Genomic DNA, 21619 nt, shown 5'->3' with positions numbered 1-21619 from the left:
GTCGAACAACCTTTGTACAGTTAAAGCCAGCAGCTACTACATGACGGAAACACCAACGTCATCTCTCTTCTGCGATTATACGCAGGTCACGCAGATTACTGAACAGAAACCCAAAGATCAGCTGTTAATCGAGTTTATTTGCTCTCTCTCCTCCTTAAACATGTTTTTAATGTTAGTTATAATTCAGAATTGGCGACTGAAACACGTAGGACACATAAGAACATCAGGAAATAACACCCCGATAAATATAACCTCAGTAAAAGAAGTCCGTGTCAGCGGGGATTATTACAGCTGTGTACCGGGGCCTGCGCTTTGTCGGCGGTAACAACAGCTCGATTGCTTGCGAGGCGAGCGGGTCTATCCCACGCTTTGACATTAGACTGGGCAGACATCTCCGAAATCATCAAAGCACTTTTGCAAAGAGGCTGTAACTTGACAAACCGACCACACATATGAAGATTAAACCACTACATTCTCGGCTAAAAAAATATTACAACAGTATTTGGTGACACACAAACAGGGTTTTTCAAAGTTCAGTTCTGTTAGTTTCCAATGGTTGTGTGCTAAAAACAATGGCCACCAGGCCAAAGCAATGGTTTTGACTCGATCAGCGTTAACCCCGCCCCCTGAGTTTGATGGGTGAGGCTGACAGATAAAATTAATTCATGGTGAGAGCCAGGCGCCAGGACTGCCAAAATGAAATAAATAAATATATCATTAAATAATTAATTAAATGTGTCAATAATTAATTAAAATGTGAAATACACAAATAATTAATTAAATGTGTCAATAATTAATTAATTAAATGTGTCAATAATTAATTAAAATGTGAAATACATAAATAATTAATTAAATGTGTCAATAATTAATTAATTAAATGTGTCAATAATTAATTAAAATGTGAAATACATAAATAATTAATTAAATGTGTCAATAATTAATTAATTACATGTGTCATAACTATTTAATTAATTAATTAATTCCAATTTTAATTAATTATTGCCACATTTAATTAATTATTTAATGGCGTATTTAAGTAATTCATTATGGCAGTCCTGGCGTTCCATACATCCCAGGCAAGCATGAAGAAATGGTATGACAGAAAAGCTGTAAAAAGACGTTTTCAGGCTGGAGACAAAGTCCTAGTGTTGCTACCGGTGCCTGGTTCTGCTCTTTCGGCCCGTTTTGCGGGACCGTATGTTGTAGTGAGGAAGGTGTCCGAGACAGATTATGTCCTCAGTACCCCAGAACGCAGGAGGAAAACCCGCCTGTGTCACATTAACATGTTGAAACCCTACCATGATAGGGAAACTCATGAGACCGTTGCCAGCGCAGCAACCCCTAGTGCTGTCTCTGCTGCCGTGCTGAGCGTAGAGTCAAGTGCCGACGATGATCTGCATATGCTTTCCGAGGGACAACAGTGTGGGCGGTTGGCAAATTCGGCTTACTTAGCCGAGGTAACGGCCCACTTGTCTCATCTGTCCCCTTCACAGTGCAAAGATGTGCTTAGCCTACTGTACTCCTACCCTTCTCTCTTTGGTGATGTGCCCTCGCGTACTAGTGTTTGTGAACATGACATCAATGTTGGTAACGCAACCCCAATCAAACAGCATGCGTACCGCTGCCCCATGGGAAAGCGTGAGGTGATGAAGAAGGAAGTCAGTTATTTAGTAGAGAACGGTTTGGCACAACCGAGCCACAGCCCTTGGAGCTCCCCGTGTTTGCTTGCGCCTAAGTCTGATGGCACCCCACGTTTCTGCACCGACTACCGGAAGGTAAATGCAGTGACCGTCTCTGATTCTTTCCCACTTCCTCGTATGGAGGATTGCATTGACAATATAGGTCCTGCCAAATACATCTCCAAACTGGACCTTCTTAAAGGGTATTGGCAGGTGCCTCTGACCCCCAGAGCCTCTGACATTTCTGCATTTGTCACACCCGACCATTTCATGCAGTACACCGTGATGGCGTTTGGCATGAAAAATGCTCCGGCCACCTTTCAGCGTTTAATGCAGCTGGTGTTGGGGGATGTGCCTCGGTGTAATGTGTACTTGGATGATGTAGTGATATACACGGACACGTGGGAAGAGCATGTGGCCATCCTGCAATCAGTGTTTCAGCGATTGGCCGAAGCCACGCTAACTCTAAATCTCGCTAAGTGCGAGTTTGCCAAAGCGACAGTCACGTATCTGGGAAAGCAGGTGGGTTTCGGGCGGGTTCGCCCGGTGGAGGCAAAAGTCGAGGCTATCCTCAGCTACCCGGCCCCAGCCACTAGGCGGGAGTTAAAGCGGTTCCTGGGCATGACTGGATACTATCGCTGTTTTTGCAAGAACTTTGCGGTAGTTGTGGCCCCTTTGACAAAGCTATGTAGCCCCAAAATCCCTTTTGGTTGGTCAGGAGAGTGCCAGCATGCATTTGAGTCTGCAAAATCCCTCCTTTGCAGCGCCCCAGTTCTGGCCGCCCCTAACTTCTCTCAGCCTTTCAAACTGGAAGTTGACGCCAGTGCCACCGGAGCTGGTGCGGCGCTGTTGCAAGACGACACAGAGGGTGTGTGTCACCCAGTCTGCTACTATTCTGCAAAGTTCAAGCGCCATCAGCTAAACTATTCCACCATAGAGAAAGAAGCTCTAGCGCTGCTGATGGCCTTGCAGCACTTCACTGTGTATGTGGGCTCTAGCTCCTTTCCAGTAACGGTGTATACAGATCACAATCCCCTTACTTTCCTCCAACGTATGTACAACCACAACCAGCGGCTAATGCGCTGGGCTTTGCTGGTGCAAGATTATGACCTGGTTATCCAACACAAGAAAGGGAGTGAAAACCTGGTGGCTGATGCACTCTCACGCAGTGCATAGTGATGAGTTTATTCTGTGTTTTGTATAGTGTGAACATAAGGTGGGGGGAATGTTACATCCTGTGAGGCTGTGGGAGTGTGTGGGTGTGGTGTTGTCTTCTCCCTCTTCTCCTCCTTCTTTCTTGCCCCTCCCCTTGTCTCTCTCCGCCCCTTCCTTCTCCGTTAGGACACACCTGCTGCTCATCTGCCCTCGTTACCACCAATTACCCTGAGAGGTGATATAAGCTGGAGGAGAGCAGTGTGGAGGTGGGAGAGGCTTCTGGTGGATTTTCATCTGTGGTGGATAGTGTGTGTTTCCAGCCTAGGTGTGGGAAAGGCCTGCTGTGTGCGTGTGACTAGCCCTACTGTGCGTAGCTTACCGTGAGTAGCTCATCTGGGCAGTGTTTTTGCTTGGGTGTCGGTAGCCTCCATTACTTTGTTTGGCCTGCCTAGTTTGTGCTAATAGCAGCGTTGCTGTCTTTTTCTGTTGAAGCCTTATAGTTGTCTTCTTTGTTGAAGTGGTCACCTTTCTCTTTGGGTTGACCTGTTTGAGTTATAACTAAAGCAGCAGTGCTGTCTCTTTCCGTTGTTACCTTTTATATGATTATTGAGTTAATTGATTATAATAAAGACTAATTTTGTGTTAAATACCATCTGCCTGGCGTTCTTTTCATTCCACCCGGATCCAACTGTTACTGCCCCCCACCCTCATCGCCTAGCTTTTTATGTGGGGACGTAACATATATGAATATATTTACGTAATCTATTTATCACTCACTGATGTTTTAAACATTGGGAGATCTTTTTAAAGTGTGTCAGAATCAATGTTTTATGCTAATCAGAGATTTTAAGGATCTGATCATGAAAACATTCATTATAATATTTCAGTAGTTTGTAATTGTAGCACCCTTTTATAAAATAATCCATTCAATTTGCATTAAAAATAAAAGGAGAGAAAATTATTATTATTGTATATGATCACTGGTTACCAGAGTCAGAGGTCATGGATGTAGATGTAGTCATTCGGGTCCAGTTACCATCAGAATGACTGCAGCATCTTATACAGTTGATCTTGTGGTTTCTTGTCCTCTCAGACCAGCAGGTGGAGGTGAAGGTGGAGGAAGGGTCAGACTCTGTCATCCTGCCCTGCAAAACAAAATCTGACCTGCCTGAGGGCACCACAGTGGAGTGGACTCGCTCTGACCTTGGACTCATCACAGTCCATGAGTATTCTAACAGAAATGATGACCTCATGACTCAGGACGACCTTTACAGAGACCGAACGAAGATGAATGAAGACCTGCTGAGAACTGGAGACCTCAGTCTGACCCTGAAACACCCCACAGTGAGAGACACAGGAGGATACATCTGCACCATCTACAGGGACAAAGATATCCTGAGACAGAAAGTAGTGTTGCAGGTCAAAGGTCAGTGCTGTACTTACAGGTCAGAGGTCAATGTTGTCGACACAGATCAGAAAACTTTTTGTTTCTTTTCATCACAGAACCATTTCCATCCTGGGCTACAGCTCTCCTAGTTCTCCTCGTTCCTATTGTGGTTTCTGGAGGTCTTTCATATCATTTCCGGCAGTATTACATGTCAGGTGAGTGTCTCCTACTACACTACCCATAATGCCGTTGGTTAGCAGGTGTCCTCTGGTGGCTCCTTGACTGCGGCTCACACAAACTTGTTCCAGAAGCTGAAAGAGTTGAGAGTTACAAACAGCTGATACAGAGAGCTGAAGAGAAACTTCCAGGTTTGTTCCAGAAAACCTCCTTCAGACTCAGTCATTGATCAGTGAAACAGCTCCACAACATGACTTTACTAAACAGTGTGTGAGCTTCACTGCATTGATCTGACACAGAGGCTGCATGTGTACAGATAGAGCCACCGGTGTAACAGTTTAATAAAAACTTATAGATAACTTCTTATTTCATAGTGTAATCTTCACGTACTTAATCCAAAGCACTCTCAGTTGATTCACTCACGAATTATATTCACAGTATTCCCTCGCTGGGTCTTTGTTTCTAGCTTAGCTCAGCTTGTAACCGACTCATTAGCACTATGGCCTCTTCACCTCTTCACCCCGCTGCAATTTCCTGCTCAGATGTTTAGTTAATCCTCTGCCTTGTTGCCTTTAGCGATAATGATGCTTGTAATGAATGTAGCCTAGCTGCAACTCTGAAGGCTGAATTGGAGACTCAGTTTCACACCCTTGAAAACCTGTTGCTAGCCTGGCCCCTGTAGCGCGTGTAGATGAAGGTAGTGCAGGCCCTGCTAACTGCTCCCAGCAGACTGTCCTGATGAGCCAGGGAAACAGGATGGCTGGGTGACGGTGACGAGGAAGGAAAGTCTTAAACAGAAGCCCCAGGTACACCACCAACCTGTTCATGTCTCTATCTGCTTTTCCCCACTCTGCAACCTCTGTAAATACTAAATACTTCTTAGGATTCATCATTGACTGAAAAAAATAAGAACAACCTTAGGTTTCTCTTCAGTACTATAGGCAGGCAGACAAAAAGTCAGAGCACTGTTAAGCCATCTATTCCTTTAACGTTAACTACTAATGTCTTTATGAACTTCTTCACAAATAAAATTTTAACCATTAGATAAGAAATTACTCATAAGGTAGCAGGGAAGGAGGCTAGCTAACTATCAGAGCTGCAGAAAGGTGCGACAAAGAAGTCTAAGCAAGCTGTCCATACCTGATATCTGAAATTGCCAAGCAAAGACTCACAGACTTGGCCAGCTATTCAAAAAAGAATGACTTCATATAGGGACAAATATATATCACATCTGCAGGACATCTTAAACTAGTTCTTTAATTAAGCAGCAAGGCAGAACAAAGTCAGGGCTGTATCAAGACACGAGGACTAAACCCCAATTCAACCAGACCCAGAACTGATCCGGAATTAAAACAGGACTACAACAGTTCAAAATCAGGACTACTTAGAATTTAACCAAGACAGAACCAGAATCAGAACTAGATGATAGTAGCACTGAAAATCATCACAGACCTGCACTACACTTATTTTTTTTAATTCTACCAAAGTCCACTATTTAGATTCAGAAAAGTTTATATAATTATTTAGCCTTGTTGTGCAAATAAGTCTGCATAACTTAAAAAATATATAACTTGAAAAATAACAAACCTAAAAAGAAACACTAGGTACGAGATACATAAGTACCTATGATACGGTGATACTTTTGGTAAAACAACCATTTGACTAACATGTCTCACTCACCTGCTCTTGTTCATCTCTGTTCTGCTCCTCTCTCATCAACTTTGTGCTGACAATCATCAAATATACAGTTGAAACCAGATATTTACACACTCTTCAGATAAAAACACAAACACTTTTTTAATTGTAACATCAAATCAAACTAAATGTTTATTTTTTTACAATATAAAAACATTTGTTAACTTTAAGAGTAAAGAGAGAAACTATCTGTATTTCTTAATTGCAAATGGCACCAAATTGTATTAAAATTGAGCCACACTTATGGAGCTCCACAATCTTTTCCTGGTGTTTTGGTTGACATCTCTTGATTTTCCCATGTCACAGAAACAGGCTCTGTGTTTTGCCTTATATGCATCCCCAGGTGTGCCACCAATTTACTCACATGGACTCTACTAACCTATCAGAAGCTTCTTCAGCTCAGAATAGAATCTTCTGGAGTTTTGTTATTAATTAACAATAAACTTAGTGTGTATGTACTCCTACATTTAATGAAAGTGATAAAAATAGACAGCTCTGTCTCTCTGTATTCTGTCATTTAACTAATTCAAAAGATATTTCAATATGTATTTATCCAAAACAAGTTTACTCTAAATTGATGTTGTACAGTAAAAAATGTTCTTGTGTTTTTTTCATAAAGTGTATGTAAATATCTGGTTTAAATTGTGAATAAACTGCTGTGTATTGAAATTCCTCTTGTTTTGCATAGAAATATACTGAAAAACATACTAAGCATAATTATAAAATAACATCTACTTGAGTTTTTTCTTTGAAATAAGCCCCTTATGTCCATTCTTGTATATCAGTGCATTACTGAAACAGATTTATTTAGCCGTGGAGGGTAACAACTGAAAATATGAAATAAACACATGTAAGCTAAGACTCTCTAAAGAAACAGCATTGTTGTTGTTCGGCTTTTCATTTTGTCATTTGTTGATTCACTCGAAGAGCAAGTAACGTAATATGGGTCAAGTGATCAGTTTGATATCAATCTTTCGTGATAAACCGTCATATTTACATTATTTGTACAGTACGAATGATTTGCTTTGGTACCTGGTAAAACTTCAATTCTCCTCTGTCTGCGCCTGGCTCTGTTTCACCAACAGGCAGCAGCTGCCCTGCTCCCTAGCTCAGTCGCTGAGCTTGGATCATACCAATATTAGGGGGGATTTACGTCGTAAATTCCCACAGTGTGCACTATGTGCTTCGAATATTGTGTGTAGTTTTTTTGTTTTATACAGTTGTCAGCCAGGCATCTAACTATGAAACAATTACACTCCAAAAGACCCTGGGCTTCTGAAAAAAACAACCCGGGCTTAAGCCCAGTAAGCCACCCCCCCACTCACCACTGAGCACCACCAAGGAGCAACTCTGGAAGAGCATATGGGAGAACGATGCAAGCAGACCACAGCAACCTCCCTGAACAGGGTCCAGTAACCATCACAGCTGCAGACATCCAAGAACGGTTCTCCAGTATGGAGAGTTGGACAGCACCAGGCCCTGACATGGTTCAAGCCTACTGCCTGAAGAACCTGACTGCACTCCATGAGCATCTGGCAGCACAAATGAACCAACTTCTAGTCAATGAGAGACACTGAGAATGGTTAACCGAAGGCTGGACAGTCCTGATCCTCAAAGACCCCCAGAAGGGACTGGTCACATCCAACTAGTGGCCAATAACCTGCCTCAGTACCTCATGGGAGCTCCTGTCAGGCATCATAGTGGCTAAGATGACAGGGAACATGGTTGAATACATGAATGGGACACAGAAAGGGATGGGCAAGAATACCAGAGATGCAAAAGACCAGCTACTGGTAGACTGAGCAGTCAGCCGAGACTGCAAGACCTGTGCACTGCCTGGATTGGTTACAAGAAGGCTTATGACTCAATGCCCAACACCCGAATCTTGGAATGGCAAGAACTATACAAGATCAACAGGACCCTCAGAGCCTTCATCAGCAACTCAATGGATGTGGTGTACAATACTAGAGGCCAACTTCAAGCTCATAGCACCAGTCACCATCAAGTGCGGGATCTACCAAGGAGATGCTCTGTCCCTACTGCTGTTCTGCATAGGCCTGAACCCCCTCAACAAGATCACTGACAAAACTGGCTATGGATACCGACTACGGAACAGAGCAGTTGTCAGTCACCCTTCTGTACATGGATTACATCAAGCTGCATGCCAAGAGTGAACGAGACATCGATTCACTGATCCACACCACCAGGATATACAGCAATGACATCGTAATGTCGTTCGGACTGGAGAAATGTTGTCGGGTGAGGACAAAGGGAGTGAAGGTAGTCAGAACTGAGGGGATTTCTGGATGTCTGGAGCCTGGATCTCCTCCATGTCTGCTTCATGCCCTGGGGGACGGGGCTATGGCCCTCCACACCCTCTAGCACACCGTTACATGGGGAAACCTTCTGTATACAAGCGCGCTGATCCACACAGGTGTGCACACGGGTGTTCACTGCTCGTAGACATAAACTACACCTTTCTTAGCTGCTACTTCAAAGCACCTTGTGCACTGTCTGTGCTGCACAACAACATTCAATATTTAGTATTTATTGCTGTTTACACTTAGCTAGATTAACGTGATGGTGTTGTGTTTAGTATGTTGCTTTGTTTTTTTTGCTTGTTTTCTCTTCTTTTTCTCTCAACAGGTGATCAGGAGATTTTTTTTTCTTGTCTTTGTAAGTGCCCTTTCTCACTGTCCCTTTTCCCTTCTGTTTTTCTTTTCTTTCCTCTCTTTCTTTCTCCCTTTCCTATCTCCCAGTCATGTCTGTCCCATCTGTAACAACTGAAAATAAAATAAATAATAACAACAAAAGTTGATCAAATGGACCAATGCAGCAATGCCATGATGATCCATTTGGCAAAATAAATCCATTTGGTATCCTTGTTGGTCTTCAGACAACAATTCTGACGGCTAAAGAACCAAATGGGACAGACAAAAAAAAAAAAAAAAAAAAAAAAAAAGAACTGAGGGGATCGAACTACCAGAAGGCAACATTGCAGACATAGAAGACAGTTACAAGTACCTGGGGATCCCGCAGGCGAATGGGAACCATGAAGAGGCTGCTAGAAAAGCTGCAACCACCAAGTACCTGCAGGGAAATCCTGAGGAGTCAGCTGAACAGTAAGAATAAGACACTGCTGGGATAATAAGTTGGCCAAAGGAGGAGATAGAAGCCACTGACATCAAGACAAGGTAGCTCCTTACAATGGATGGAGGGTCCCCCCCCCCCCCCAAGTGAAGCACCCTGAGGCTGTATGTAAGCCGAAGGAAGGAGGCTGGGGACTGGTGAGTATTACCACCACGGTCCAGGATGAGACAACGAACATCCACGATTACATCAGGAAGATGGCCCCAATCAACCGCAAGTTAATATCAGGCAGCAGAAACCCTAAGAAAGAGGAGGAACCATCATGGAAGGACAGGCCCCTGTATGGTATGTCCCACCGGCAGATACAGGAGGTGGCTGACATCCAGAAATCCTACCAGTGCCTGAAAAAAGTTGTACTGAAAGAGAGCACGAGGCCTTAATCATGGCAGCACAGGAACAATCTCTGAGCACAAGATCCATAGAGGCTGGGGTCTGTCACACCGGGCAAGACCCTAGGTGCACAAAACAGCAGAGTGCAAGATGCTAGCAGGCAAGGCATACATGGAACACCATAACCAAGTGGCCGGCATAGTGTACAGAATCATCTGTGCCGAATACGGCCTGGAAGTGCCGAGGTCAAAATGGGAGACGCCCCCAATGGTGGTGGAGAATGACCGAGCTAAGGTACTGTGGGACTTCCAGATACATACGGACGAGCTGGTGATGGGTAACAAACTGAATGTTACGATCCCTCTGCAGCCCCTAATCTCCTCAATGTTTTCAGCTGGTGCTAATTGGCCACACCTTCTTGGAAGCTCACTTGTCTTTGCCTTGGTCGCACCAGCCATTTTAGCCAACCTGGTATTCTGGTTTAAGATAAAACTCGCTAACACTCTGGTATTCATCTTTTTTTTTTATGTTGCGGCGTTTGAGCCGGGTCGTAAAACTGAAGAAGACGGCTGTAGTGATAGATGTAGCGTTGTAGCGTAGCGGACTGAGCAGACCGGCCTCACCTCCACCTGGTGTGTGCTGTAGTCCGGCATGTTGGACGCCTGAAGACACACTCATGATCCTCGGGCCATACCTGCTGCGCCGCTGCTTGCTGCATGGGTGGCCCCCGTCCAGCTCCGGGGTTGCCATTGGAGACGCAGGTGACCCCAGACCCACCTCATCACCGGCGCCGCTGGATACGCGGATGTGTGGCGGGGCATGGTTTGAGATGCTGCTCCAGGTGCGATGGACGCACCTGCGCTGCATCTGCAATCACAGTTCGCCGGCTTATAAGTTCAGAGTTTTGGTTAACAATGTTGTTGTTGTTGTTATTATGTTGAGCTGGCAGTGGGAGAGGTGCAGCTCTGTGTGTGTGTCACTGTCTGTGCCCAGCAACTGTTATTAATGAAATAAAAATGATCAAAATGCCACTAAATCCGCCGTGTATGTTTACGGTCTTCTTTCCTTCCTCTAATGAAAACCCAGAAATCCTGAGTAGTCCTCTAGGCACAGTTTTCATCAGCCCCAGGCTGAGGCTCAGTCTGTCTGTGCTTCTGCTCTTCATCCAACATGTCTGCAGCACTTTACAGGACGCTGCAGACTAGTTACCAAAGAACGAGTCAGGAACACATCAGGAACAAACTGAGACACAATCTGACTGAGACTAGAAGACAAGGAGGGGACAGGGAGGTCATGTGACCATCACAGCTGCTGCTGATGTCTGTACAGTTAATGTTGTGCTTTGTTGTCCCCTCAGGTTACAAGGTGGTGGTGGATTCAGGGGTGGAGTCTGTCAAGCTGCCCTGCAAGATCAGAGTTCACGTGCCTAAAGACGCTAAAGTGGAGTGGACAGACAATTCCATTTCCAACAGGAAGGTCTACGTGTCTGACCAGGTTGAAGAACAGGACCAGGTTTACAGAGACCGAACAGCGATGAAGAGGAAGCTGCTAAAACCTGGAGACCTCAGTCTGACCCTGAAATACCCCACAGACAAAGACACAAACACCTACACCTGCTCAGTTTGCATCCGGGAAGGAAATCAAAGCAGCATGAAGATGAAGAAGGAAGTGGAGCTCATTGTCAAAGGTCTGTTATCTGTGTATACTTAGATTCCATGTGTATTTCATATAATGCACATTTGTGGCCTTTTACACACTAATTTAACTCCATACTTTACCCCCCAAACCAATAAAGGTTCTCAGTGAAGTGAAACAAATAGAACTTATTGATCAGTAGCAAGTTGGATGAGATAGCTTAAATAGATAAAAGATAAAAAAGATAGCTTTTTACCTTTGTTGATCCAGCTAGCAGTCTAGTCTGGATATGTTGATCTTGTGTCATAGGACACCTCTCTGATAATAAGTGCAGTAGCATTGTCTTTCAAAGATAACACTGAGTTCTTTAGGAAACAACTCTGCTGCTGATTGGACATCAAAGGCAACTTCAAAGGAATCAGTTAAACATGTTTTAACTACAAATATTTAACTTATTCAGTGCAATGCTTATTGTGCTCAGTGCTCTGTTGTCTTTTCAGTCCCCCAGGTGGAGGTGGTGGATTCAGGTGTAGAGTCTGTCCAGCTGCCCTGCAAAGCCACAGTTAATCTGCCCGAAGACGCTAAAGTGGAGTGGACGGACAGTTCACACAGGAAGGTTCACATATGGCAGAACAGACCTGACAACCTTGAAGAACAATTTGAGTTTTACAAAAATCGAACACAGATGAAAAACAACCCGCTGACAACTGGAGACCTCAGTCTGACCCTGACATACCCCACTGACTGGGATGGAAAGACCTACACCTGCACCGTCTACAACGGACAGGGAAACACCCTGATGAAGAAACAGGTGGAGCTTAAAGTTAGAGGTCAGATAATACTTTGTTTTTCACATGTGCTGTACATAATTTGGACATATCACCCTTTTAACACTAATTCATCGCCATACTTTATCCTCCTGGTGAGTTAGGAAAGATTGATCTCACTGATCAGCAACAGTTTGGAAATCGATCAGCATGAAGCTGAAGGAGAAACTGTCAGAGCACAATCTTAAAGTGAACTCTGAAGCTGATCTGCAGACATCCCAGGGAGGTTGTACAACAACAAATACACAAGGACTCACAACACAAAGAAACTCTACTTGGAAATCTTTCTTAAGTGAAAAAGCAAGAGCGAACCAGATTTACCCAAACTAAAAGCATCAAAAGTCAACAAAAGTTTCCTGATTAAAAAAATTAGTAAATGTGGAAAAGGGAGTTACAATATCATTTGCATTACCTTAGTTTGAACTCTGTTTGTGCTTTGTCTTTATTAAATTGGAGAAAATTCTCAGCAATCCTGCTTTTAATGGTCTAAGCATCAATTCCACATCTTTAACTTTAGAAACATGTTGAGCTAACTGGGGGGCTCTTCAACTGGCAGGGAGGTTGTTCCATCCTGCCAGTTGAATATATATATGTATATATATATATATATATATGTATATATATATATATATATATATATATATATATATATATATATATACACATATATATATGTATACACATATATATATGTATACACATATATATATGTATACACATATATATATATATGTATATACACATATATATATATATGTATATATACACATATATATATATATATGTATATATACACATATATATATATATATGTATATATACATATATATATATATATATATGTATATATACATATATATATATATATATATACATATATGTTACACTTACTACCTCTGGCACTGGTGCCCACCTCTCAATTTTAAATCCATGTAGACATTGAGGGTTCTCGGGAGGGGCCGTGCTAACACCTGCTGCTCTCTGGCAGCAGCACCATGCCCTCCCCTGTTTTAAATGCACTTTAGAACAACACGCAGCAACACTACACATGAGCGGGAGGAGGGACGTATGCGGTCTTCACACACCTCCGTTCTCTGCTAGCCATCGGCGCGGGGGGCTGGGAGGAGGTGTTGGCTGTCCTATTGGCCTCCCTGCTGCTGCGGAGCCTGGGGCAGTCTGCTTGCCTCCAACCCGGGGGAAAGGGTAACATCTCTTGGGTCTGGGTGCCGTTTCCCCCTCTGGGGGCGAGGGTACCTGGACCCGGGGCATAGAGTATGTTTGGGGAGTGTGATTGTGTGTACATGTCCATTTATATCTATACTGTGCTGAGTGTTTGTATATGTGTGCATGAGTGTGGGAATGCATGTTTGTATCTGTGTGTGCCTGTTTGTCTGTGTCTATATGTCAGGTCGGGTCTTAGACTCCACCTCCCTGGGAACACCCAGGCCCTTCAAAGTGTGGAGGCCTATCTCCCCTCACCACACTCCCTGCCGGTGACTGATGCCCTCAGGGGTTGGTGCATTGGTGGTTGTTGGTGTCCGGGGCTGGGCGCTCAAGGATGTACCAGCTCACTCCCGGTGGCTACTTGGTGGGGCCTGGTGCCTGTTGCTCGGTCGGGCCTCTTCCAGGGCGCGGGGGGCCCTCGGGCCTCCGGCCGCTGGACCTGCGGCTCGGTTCATTCTGGCACAGCTGGCTGCCGGCAGAGCCGGCGGGCACGCCAGTGCAGCCCCCTCTGGCTTCTGCTCCGTGGCTACTGGGTGACCCCTCGTCTGGGGATCTCCTCAGCCCTTCCCATGAGGGTGGCACGGATGCTGTTTACACTTAGCTAGATTAATGCGATGGTGTTGTGTTTAGTATGTTGCTCTTTTTTTTTTTGCTTGTTTTCTATTCTTTCTCTCTCAACAGGTGATCCAGGAGATATTTTTTCCCTTTCTCACTGTCCCTCTTCTCTTCTGTTTTTCTTTTCGTTCCTGTTTTTCTCCTTTTCCTATCCCCCACTCATGTCTGTCCTGTCTGTAACAACTGAAAATAAGATAAAATAAATAATAAAAACAAAGGTCGATCAAATGGACAAATAAGCCAATGCCATGATGATCCATTTGGCAAAATAAATCCATTGGGTATCCTTGTTGGTCTTCAGACAACAATTCTGACGGCTGATGAACCAAATGGGTCAGACAAAAAAAAAAAGAAAAAAAAAAAGAAAAATCTTGGGACTTCAAAAAAACAGATGTACAACTGAATGTCATCTGCATTGTGGTAACAAGTAATGTCAAAGTGCCTGAAATCTGGTGAAGAGAGAACGGATATAACAGAAATAGTAAGAGTCTCCAAAACTGAACATTTTGAAACACCATAGGCATGATAAGCAGAAGAGGAACTGTGCATCCACATAACCATCAGCTGTGAACAATGGAACAAAACACAGAGACATGGACAGGCAGTAAAGTCCAAGCTTTATTAATCTCATATGAGCGGGAAGAAAAACAGAGTAAACTCCAAAAGAAAATTTCCCTCACAGATTATGTTGTTTGTTTTCCTCTCAGTCTGTCAGGTGCAGGTGAAGGAGGGGGCGGAGTCTGTCCAGCTGCCCTTTCAAACCACAAAAGACCTGCCTACAGATGCTAAAGTGGTGTGGTGGGACATTCATGACAGGAAGGTCTACGTTTTTTCAGACCAGGCTGGAGAGCAGGACGAGGTTTACAGGTACCGAACAGAGATGAATAACAACCCGCTGAAAACTGGAGACCTCAGTCTGACCCTGAAACGTCCCACAGAGAGAGACAGTGGGACATACAGATGTAAAGTCTACGGGAAAACCAGCAGATACAAAAAAGTGCAGCTCATAGTCAAAGGTTTGCTTGTTTGTTTCTTAGTTCCTGTCTGACTGTGTTGTCAGTTGTCACAGATGATATTTGTGTGTTTGTGTGTGTCTGACTGTCTTGTGTCTTCTCTGCAGGGAGAGTTCAGGTCCAGGATCAAACAGGGGACATCAGGAACAGAAGCAGCTCCATTGATCCGACTCCTCTGATGGCTGATCAATCAGTTTGATCTGTGTGTTCTTTGATTATTGATCAGTGATGTCAGAGTGGAGTCAGTGTGATGTTGTTGTTGTGTGTTTGAGACTTTTAGTGTCCATGAAGGTCTCTGCTGCCGTAGATCCTCTGAACTGTGACAGAGGTCTCACTCTTGAGGAAACTCTCAGCACTTTCCAGCAGCTCCTCCATCATGGAGGACATTCCCTCACTGTAACAGGTGGAGGAGAGAGGAGAGGAAGCACAGGTGGATCCTCTGAGGAAGAGGAGCGTTCGTACAAACCACATGATCACATGACCAGAATGGTTTAAGTACAAAGTCAGATTAATGGGTTTGCAGGTGTCCTTAAAGTCAGATTCCTCACATCAGGTTCAACAGGGAGGACAAAGGATAACTGTTTGCTGAGCTGAGCACTATATGCAGTCCGCCTTTGTTTTCGCGTCTTCGTTCACTTTGAAATAGTTCCATGCGGCTCACTTGTTTCGCCTTCTCCCAGCTCCGAGCTGCAGCCAGGGCCTGGGGGCAGGCACTGGGAAAGACTCGCTCACAGCTGATTAAATGCCAGATTTTCACTTCAGGAAGCACACGGCCCCACTCCACTGTTGGCCAACGCCCTCAACGACTTTTACTGCCGGTTTGATGAGACATCAAGCAGCTTTCACAACTCAATAGAGAATTCCCCAACAATAGAGGCACTTTGGTCACTCATGGTAATGGTAAATGGACTGATTCTTATAGAGAACTTTTCTACTCTCCCGGAGTACTCAAAGCACTCTATACAACACGCCACATTCACCCAGTCACACCCATTCTCACCAGCAATACCTCTATACTGAGTGCTTTCTCACTACACTCACACACATTCATACTCCGATGGATGCATCGGAGAGCAACTTGGCGTTAGTATCTCGCCCAAGGATACTTGGCATGCAGACTGGAGGAGCCTGGGATCGAACCTCCTTGCGATCAGTAGGTGACCTGCTCTACCTCCTGAGCTACAGCCACCCCCAGCAACAGCAACCCCATCCCCCCACCTTCCCCACTCCCCCCACAACAGATGCTATGAAAGACTTCACCCACAGGAACAACCTCCTCACTTCACAGCTATGAGGATTTCACACCACCTTCTCCCACTACAACCCTTCATATTCACGAAGCAGATGTGAGGACGCAGTTTAACCCTTTAGAAATACTAAAGAACCAATTCAATTCAATTCAATTATATCTATATAGCGCCAAATCACAAGAAAAGTAGCCTCAAGGCGCTTTATATTGTACAGTAGATACAGAGAAAAGCCCAACAGTCATAGACCCCCTATGAGCAAGCACTTTGGCGACAGTGGGAAGGAAAAACTCGCTTTTAACAGGAAGAAACCTCCAGCAGAACCAGGCTCAGGGAGGGGCGGGGCCATCTGCTGCGACCGGTTGGGGTGAGCGAAGGAAAACAGGATAAAGACATGCTGTGGAAGAGAGACAGAGATTAATAACAGATATGATTCAATGCAGAGAGGTCTATTAACACATAGTGAGTGAGAAAGGTGACTGGAAAGGAAAAACTCCTCGTGTGTCATAGTGGTCTGATCAGACAATATATTTACCCTTCTGTGCCATTTCATGTTTAGGTCAGTTATGTTTGTTTAGGTCAGTTATGTTTCTTTGTGCAGTCATTTGGTTTGTTAAGTTTGCAGTTCTTTGCCTGAGTTCAGTTTTGTTTCTTTGACATTTTTTATGAGCTTAACATTAATTACTTTTGTAAATATAATATTTGGGTTAAATGAATGAAAACTTTGTTTTTCTAATAATTCTTGTGACTCCTGATTTTTCAACTTGGTTCATCACAGAGCCCTAAATATTTGTTTAATGTCCTGGTCAAATATTACTCCAAGGTGTTACTGGAGGCCAAGGTAATGCCATCCAGAGCAAGTATCTGGTTAGATACCATATTTCTAGGTATTTTAGGGCAAAGTATAATCAGCAGCATAAAGTTAGTTGTCACCCAGGTCTTTATATCAAGCTCTGCTGTGTTCAAGCTATTAATTACTGTGCGCAGGAGAGCCAAAACACACATCAAACATTAAAGTTCAGTTATGCCAGCTTTAACCTTGGGATGCCTCAGCTTCTCTTTTATATCCCCCACACTCAACTCTCTGCATCAGGAAGCTCCTGCCACTGGTCACCCTGGGAGTTTCGTCCTTCTACACCCTAACAGTTAGCAGATAACGTAGTGAAGCATCGCCAAGAAGTTTTCACAAGGTCATGCTGACACAAAATTTGACTCTGACTTTAAACACTGGTTACTTCAGGTGTTGCTCTGATATACAGGAAATAACATCACGGCTCAAACTCTTTGTCAGTAAACCATTTCTTTATTTAACATATAAAATTTTGGTTTAATTGTTGCAGGATTTCATTACACAAACAAGCTGAAACAAAACCTGCAGAACACATGGATCAATGCATTCAATAAAAATATAACAGGAAACAGATTTCTTAATCAAACTGCTGGAACAAAGCGAACCACTCAACACAAACACTGCAGTAGAACAGTTTAGAAAGCTTAAAATGTAACAAGAGGCACATTTTCATTCATAGCTGCCTCATCAGATCTTTACAGAAGACTCCACCTGAACTCGGTGGAGCCTGATCTCAAGGGTTTAAGTCTGATCCTGAAACCAGAAGAGGATCTTTCTGTCTCTGCAGATTCACTGTGATCCAGAGATGGCAATGATTTCAGTCCTGCATCACGCTGATGTTTGCACAGAGAAGATAATTTAGTAAATGTTTTTGAACATTGGTAACAGTAAACTTCATAATCATTATGCAAATTTTTACTCTGTGAATGGTACTCATGGCCATTGACGAGTGGTTGTTGATCAATGCTCATAAGAATTTTCATATTAATAATGAAGAAATTGACCTCACAACCCATTGTTCATTCATTGGGCCGGTTTCAGTCGTTATGCAAATGTACTGTTTACAAGATTAACGTAAAAGCGGGAATCAAGACGTAACAGTTTATTTGTAACATGGAATCGTTTCTGAGTGGAGTATGAACTGAGATTACTCAAACTCTTTCACAGATGAAGTTCTCTTTCATGTGTCTGCGTTCATGCTTAGTATGATCACATGATTGTGAAAAGGTTTTGTCACAGTGTCTGCACTTGTATGGTTTCTCTCATGTGTGGACTCGTTTATGCTTTTCAAGCTGACGTGCACTGATGAAGGATGACCCACACTGATCGCAGACATGCTTTTTAACGCCACTGTGAAGGAGTTCATATTGTTTGAAGTCCGTTGAAGTGGTGAAGCCTCTCCCGCATTCTTTACAGTAGTTCATTTTGTCTCCAGTGTGTCTACGTTGATGTATTTTCAGAGTCCTTCAATGACTTAAAGTTTTTCCACAAAGGTCACAACAAAAGTCTTTCCCACAGCGATGACAGGGTTGAGAACTTGATCCATCTGTGTCGCTCTGCTTCTAAACAAAAACACAAAGACAGTGTAAGTCAGTCCTTCAACATTTTTATCCTGAACGTCACCTGAAATAAAGAGCATCTCTGCCAAAGTCCAATTACATTTTACTGTTTACATTATCACACTCAGCTCAAATTAATCTGCTATAAAAACGATAAGAGTAAAAACATTAAAGTAATACTAGTTTAATGATACAATAACAATAACACAATTCTCAAACACTATCCCTAAAAACCTGTGATTAGAGTCTGAATAATCATTCAGAGCTGCCTTTCCATGCAGTAGAATTGCTAACATGCTAACACAATTTGATGAGCAGAGTTGTTTCAAACAGTCGGGCTGACAAGATAAAAATATAAATACATACCTCACAGTAACTGCACTTGTAGAGTCTTTCTGGTGTGGATCTGTTGGTGTGCTTTCAGGTAACGTGGAGATTTAAAAGTCTTCTCACACAGGTCACATTTATAAGGTCGTTCCTCAGTGTGGGTAAACATGTGACGTCGTAAATCTGTGTTTGTGGTAAACTGTTTACCACACTGATCACAGCTGTACACATCATGTCTGGTGTGAATGCGTAGGTGTGTATTTCGGCTCCCTATCCGGCTGAAAGTTTTTCCACAAATGTCACAGCTGTACGCCTTAATTCCAGAGTGGGTAACTAGATGACTGTGTAAGCTCTTACTGTGAGTAAAAGCTCTGCCACACTGATCACAGGTGTACGCTTTAACTCCACTGTGGATGAGTTGATGTGATTTTAAGTTTCCAGACTCGGTAAAAGACTTTCCACAGTCTCCACAGCTGAACGGTCTCTCTCCAGTGTGGATGAGTTGGTGTTTTTTTAAGCTTCCAGACTCGGTAAAAGACTTTCCACACTCGTCACAGCTGAACGGTCTCTCTCCAGTGTGGATGAGTTGGTGTTTTTTTAAGCTTCCAGAGTGGGCAAAAGACTTTCCACAGTCTCCACAGCTGAACGGTCTCTCTCCAGTGTGGATTAGTTGGTGTGTTTTTAAGCTTCCAGAGTGCGTAAAAGACTTTCCACACTCGTCACAGGTGAATGGTCTCTCTCCAGTGTGGATTAGTTGGTGTGTTTTTAAGTTTCCAAAGAGGGTAAAAGACTTTCCACAGTCTCCACAGCTGAACGGTCTCTCTCTGGTGTGGATGAGTTGGTGTGTTTTTAAGTTTCCGGAGTGGATAAAAGACTTTCCACACTCGTCACAGCTGAACGGTCTCTCTCCAGTGTGGATGAGTTGGTGTGTTTTTAAGCTTCCAGAGTGGGTAAAAGACTTTCCACACTCGTCACAGCTGAATGGTCTCTCTCCACTGTGGATGAGTTTGTGTGTTTTTAAGTTTTCAGACTTGGTAAAAGACTTTCCACAGTCTCCACAGCTGAACGGTCTCTTTCCACTGTGGATGAGTTTGTGATTTTTTAAGTTTCCAGACGTGCTAAAAGACTTTCCACAGTCTCCACAGCTGAACGGTCTCTCTCCACTGTGGATGAGTTTGTGTGTTTTTAAGCTTCCAGACGTGGTAAAAGACTTTCCACAGTCTCCACAGCTGAACGGTCTCTCTCCAGTGTGGATTAGTTGGTGTGTTTTTAAGCTTCCAGAGTGGGTAAAAGACTTTCCACACTCTTCACAGGTGAATGGTCTCTCTCCAGTGTGGATGAGTTGGTGTGTTTTTAAGCTTCCAGACTGGGTAAAAGACTTTCCACACTCGTCACAGCTGAACGGTCTCTCTCCAGTGTGGATTAGTTGGTGTGTTTTTAAGTGTCCAGACGTGGTAAAAGACTTTCCACAGTCTCCACAGCTGAATGGTCTCTCTCCGGTGTGGATGACCTGATGCATTTTTAGGGAAGCTTTCACAGTAAAATCTTTCCCAAACTCGTCACGGTTGTATTTTTTTCTTCCACTTCTTTCTTCAACAAAATTGTCGGCCTCCTGAGAGCGCTGACTTCTCGATCCACGTTGGTCCTGCAGTGACAGAAATACAAACAGAGGCAGTGATTTGTGGGAAATACATTATTCTAACCGGCCTTTTAGTAGTGGTATTTTGTTACATTACACGTGTTTGTTACATTACACGTCTCCAGATTGTTTGTATAGGGCTTTGGAGTTGACGTCAAGCCGCGGAGCGCGGCGCCATTTTCGGGGTCTACGAATCAAAAGAGACACTGTGTTGGAACGACGTCGAGAAGAATCATGCTTAAAAGCAGCTCCATAGAAAACGGACAGTATAGAGACCGATTGCGTCCAGAGGCGAAGCAGCGGTACTTAAAAAAAAATAGAGTGCATCGCAAATTTTAACCCATATGAAATACAGCAGTGGAGTAAAGACCCAGACGACTTTGGAGAATGGACTGTATAGAGACCGATTGCGTCCAGAGGCGAAGCAGCGGTACTTGCAGAAAATAGCATGCATTGGAAATGTGGACCCGTATGAAACACGGCCGTGGAGTAGAAACCCTGAAGACCAACCGCTACTGACATAGCCTCACATATTTTCATACCTTATCTGTGCAGTCAGCGAGTACAAGTCGTCATTCAAACAAAGGTAAGTCAGCTCGAGTACTGCGTGTGAAATGCGTTTGATTTCCCCCAAACATTCAGATTAGTGCAGCATAAATTCATTCATGAGGGGAAATTACAGTGAGAACATGTGGAGGCTGTTAGGTGGATAACATAGTGAGTTCAGTGCACTGATGAGACATTGTCCTGAAGGATTTAGTTATTCTTTATGGTTAAAGAAATTGCACTGATTTATTCATATTTATTATAAATAATTTAAATATACATCTTGCTTCTGTGTTTGTGTCCTGTGTCACTAAAAATACATTTTATTTTAATTTTATACATTGATTAATGACCTGCAGAACTCCTTATCATATTAAGTGATTCATAATTGTCACTTTATGCTTTCTCCATCTCTAAAGCGATTACATCCTTGCATTCCATACTTTAGGTTCATTTTCTGCAGGCAGGTTTCTGAGAGAAAACAGGCAGATTTACCCTATAAAATGCAGCGTTTTATAGATGGACACATAAAGAAATGAAAAATTACATGTATGTGCTAACTTT

The 21619-nt window shown here is 43.4% G+C and overlaps 1 protein-coding gene across 2 annotated transcripts in view; it reads right to left on the bottom strand.

Moving 5' to 3' along the window:
* LOC134624238 (gastrula zinc finger protein XlCGF57.1-like) overlaps positions 1–20496 on the bottom strand; it is a 120833-nt gene extending 100337 nt beyond the window's left edge. For both annotated transcript variants that reach the window (XR_010573586.1, XM_065470073.1), the window contains exon 1: positions 18910–20496. Coding sequence is in view for 1 of the 2 variants with exons in the window: in XM_065470073.1 (XP_065326145.1) it covers positions 18911–20389 (1479 nt within the window). In the remaining variant the exon portion in view is untranslated. The remainder of the gene's footprint in view (positions 1–18909) is intronic.
* Between the last annotated feature and the right edge of the window lie 1123 nt (positions 20497–21619).

Source organism: Pelmatolapia mariae, linkage group LG3_W, assembly GCF_036321145.2.
Source record: "Pelmatolapia mariae isolate MD_Pm_ZW linkage group LG3_W, Pm_UMD_F_2, whole genome shotgun sequence".
In the NCBI taxonomy this organism is placed as follows: Eukaryota; Metazoa; Chordata; class Actinopteri; order Cichliformes; family Cichlidae; genus Pelmatolapia; species Pelmatolapia mariae.
The sequence above is the reverse complement of the archived record's forward strand: the minus strand, read 5'-3'. Positions and strand labels throughout refer to the sequence as shown.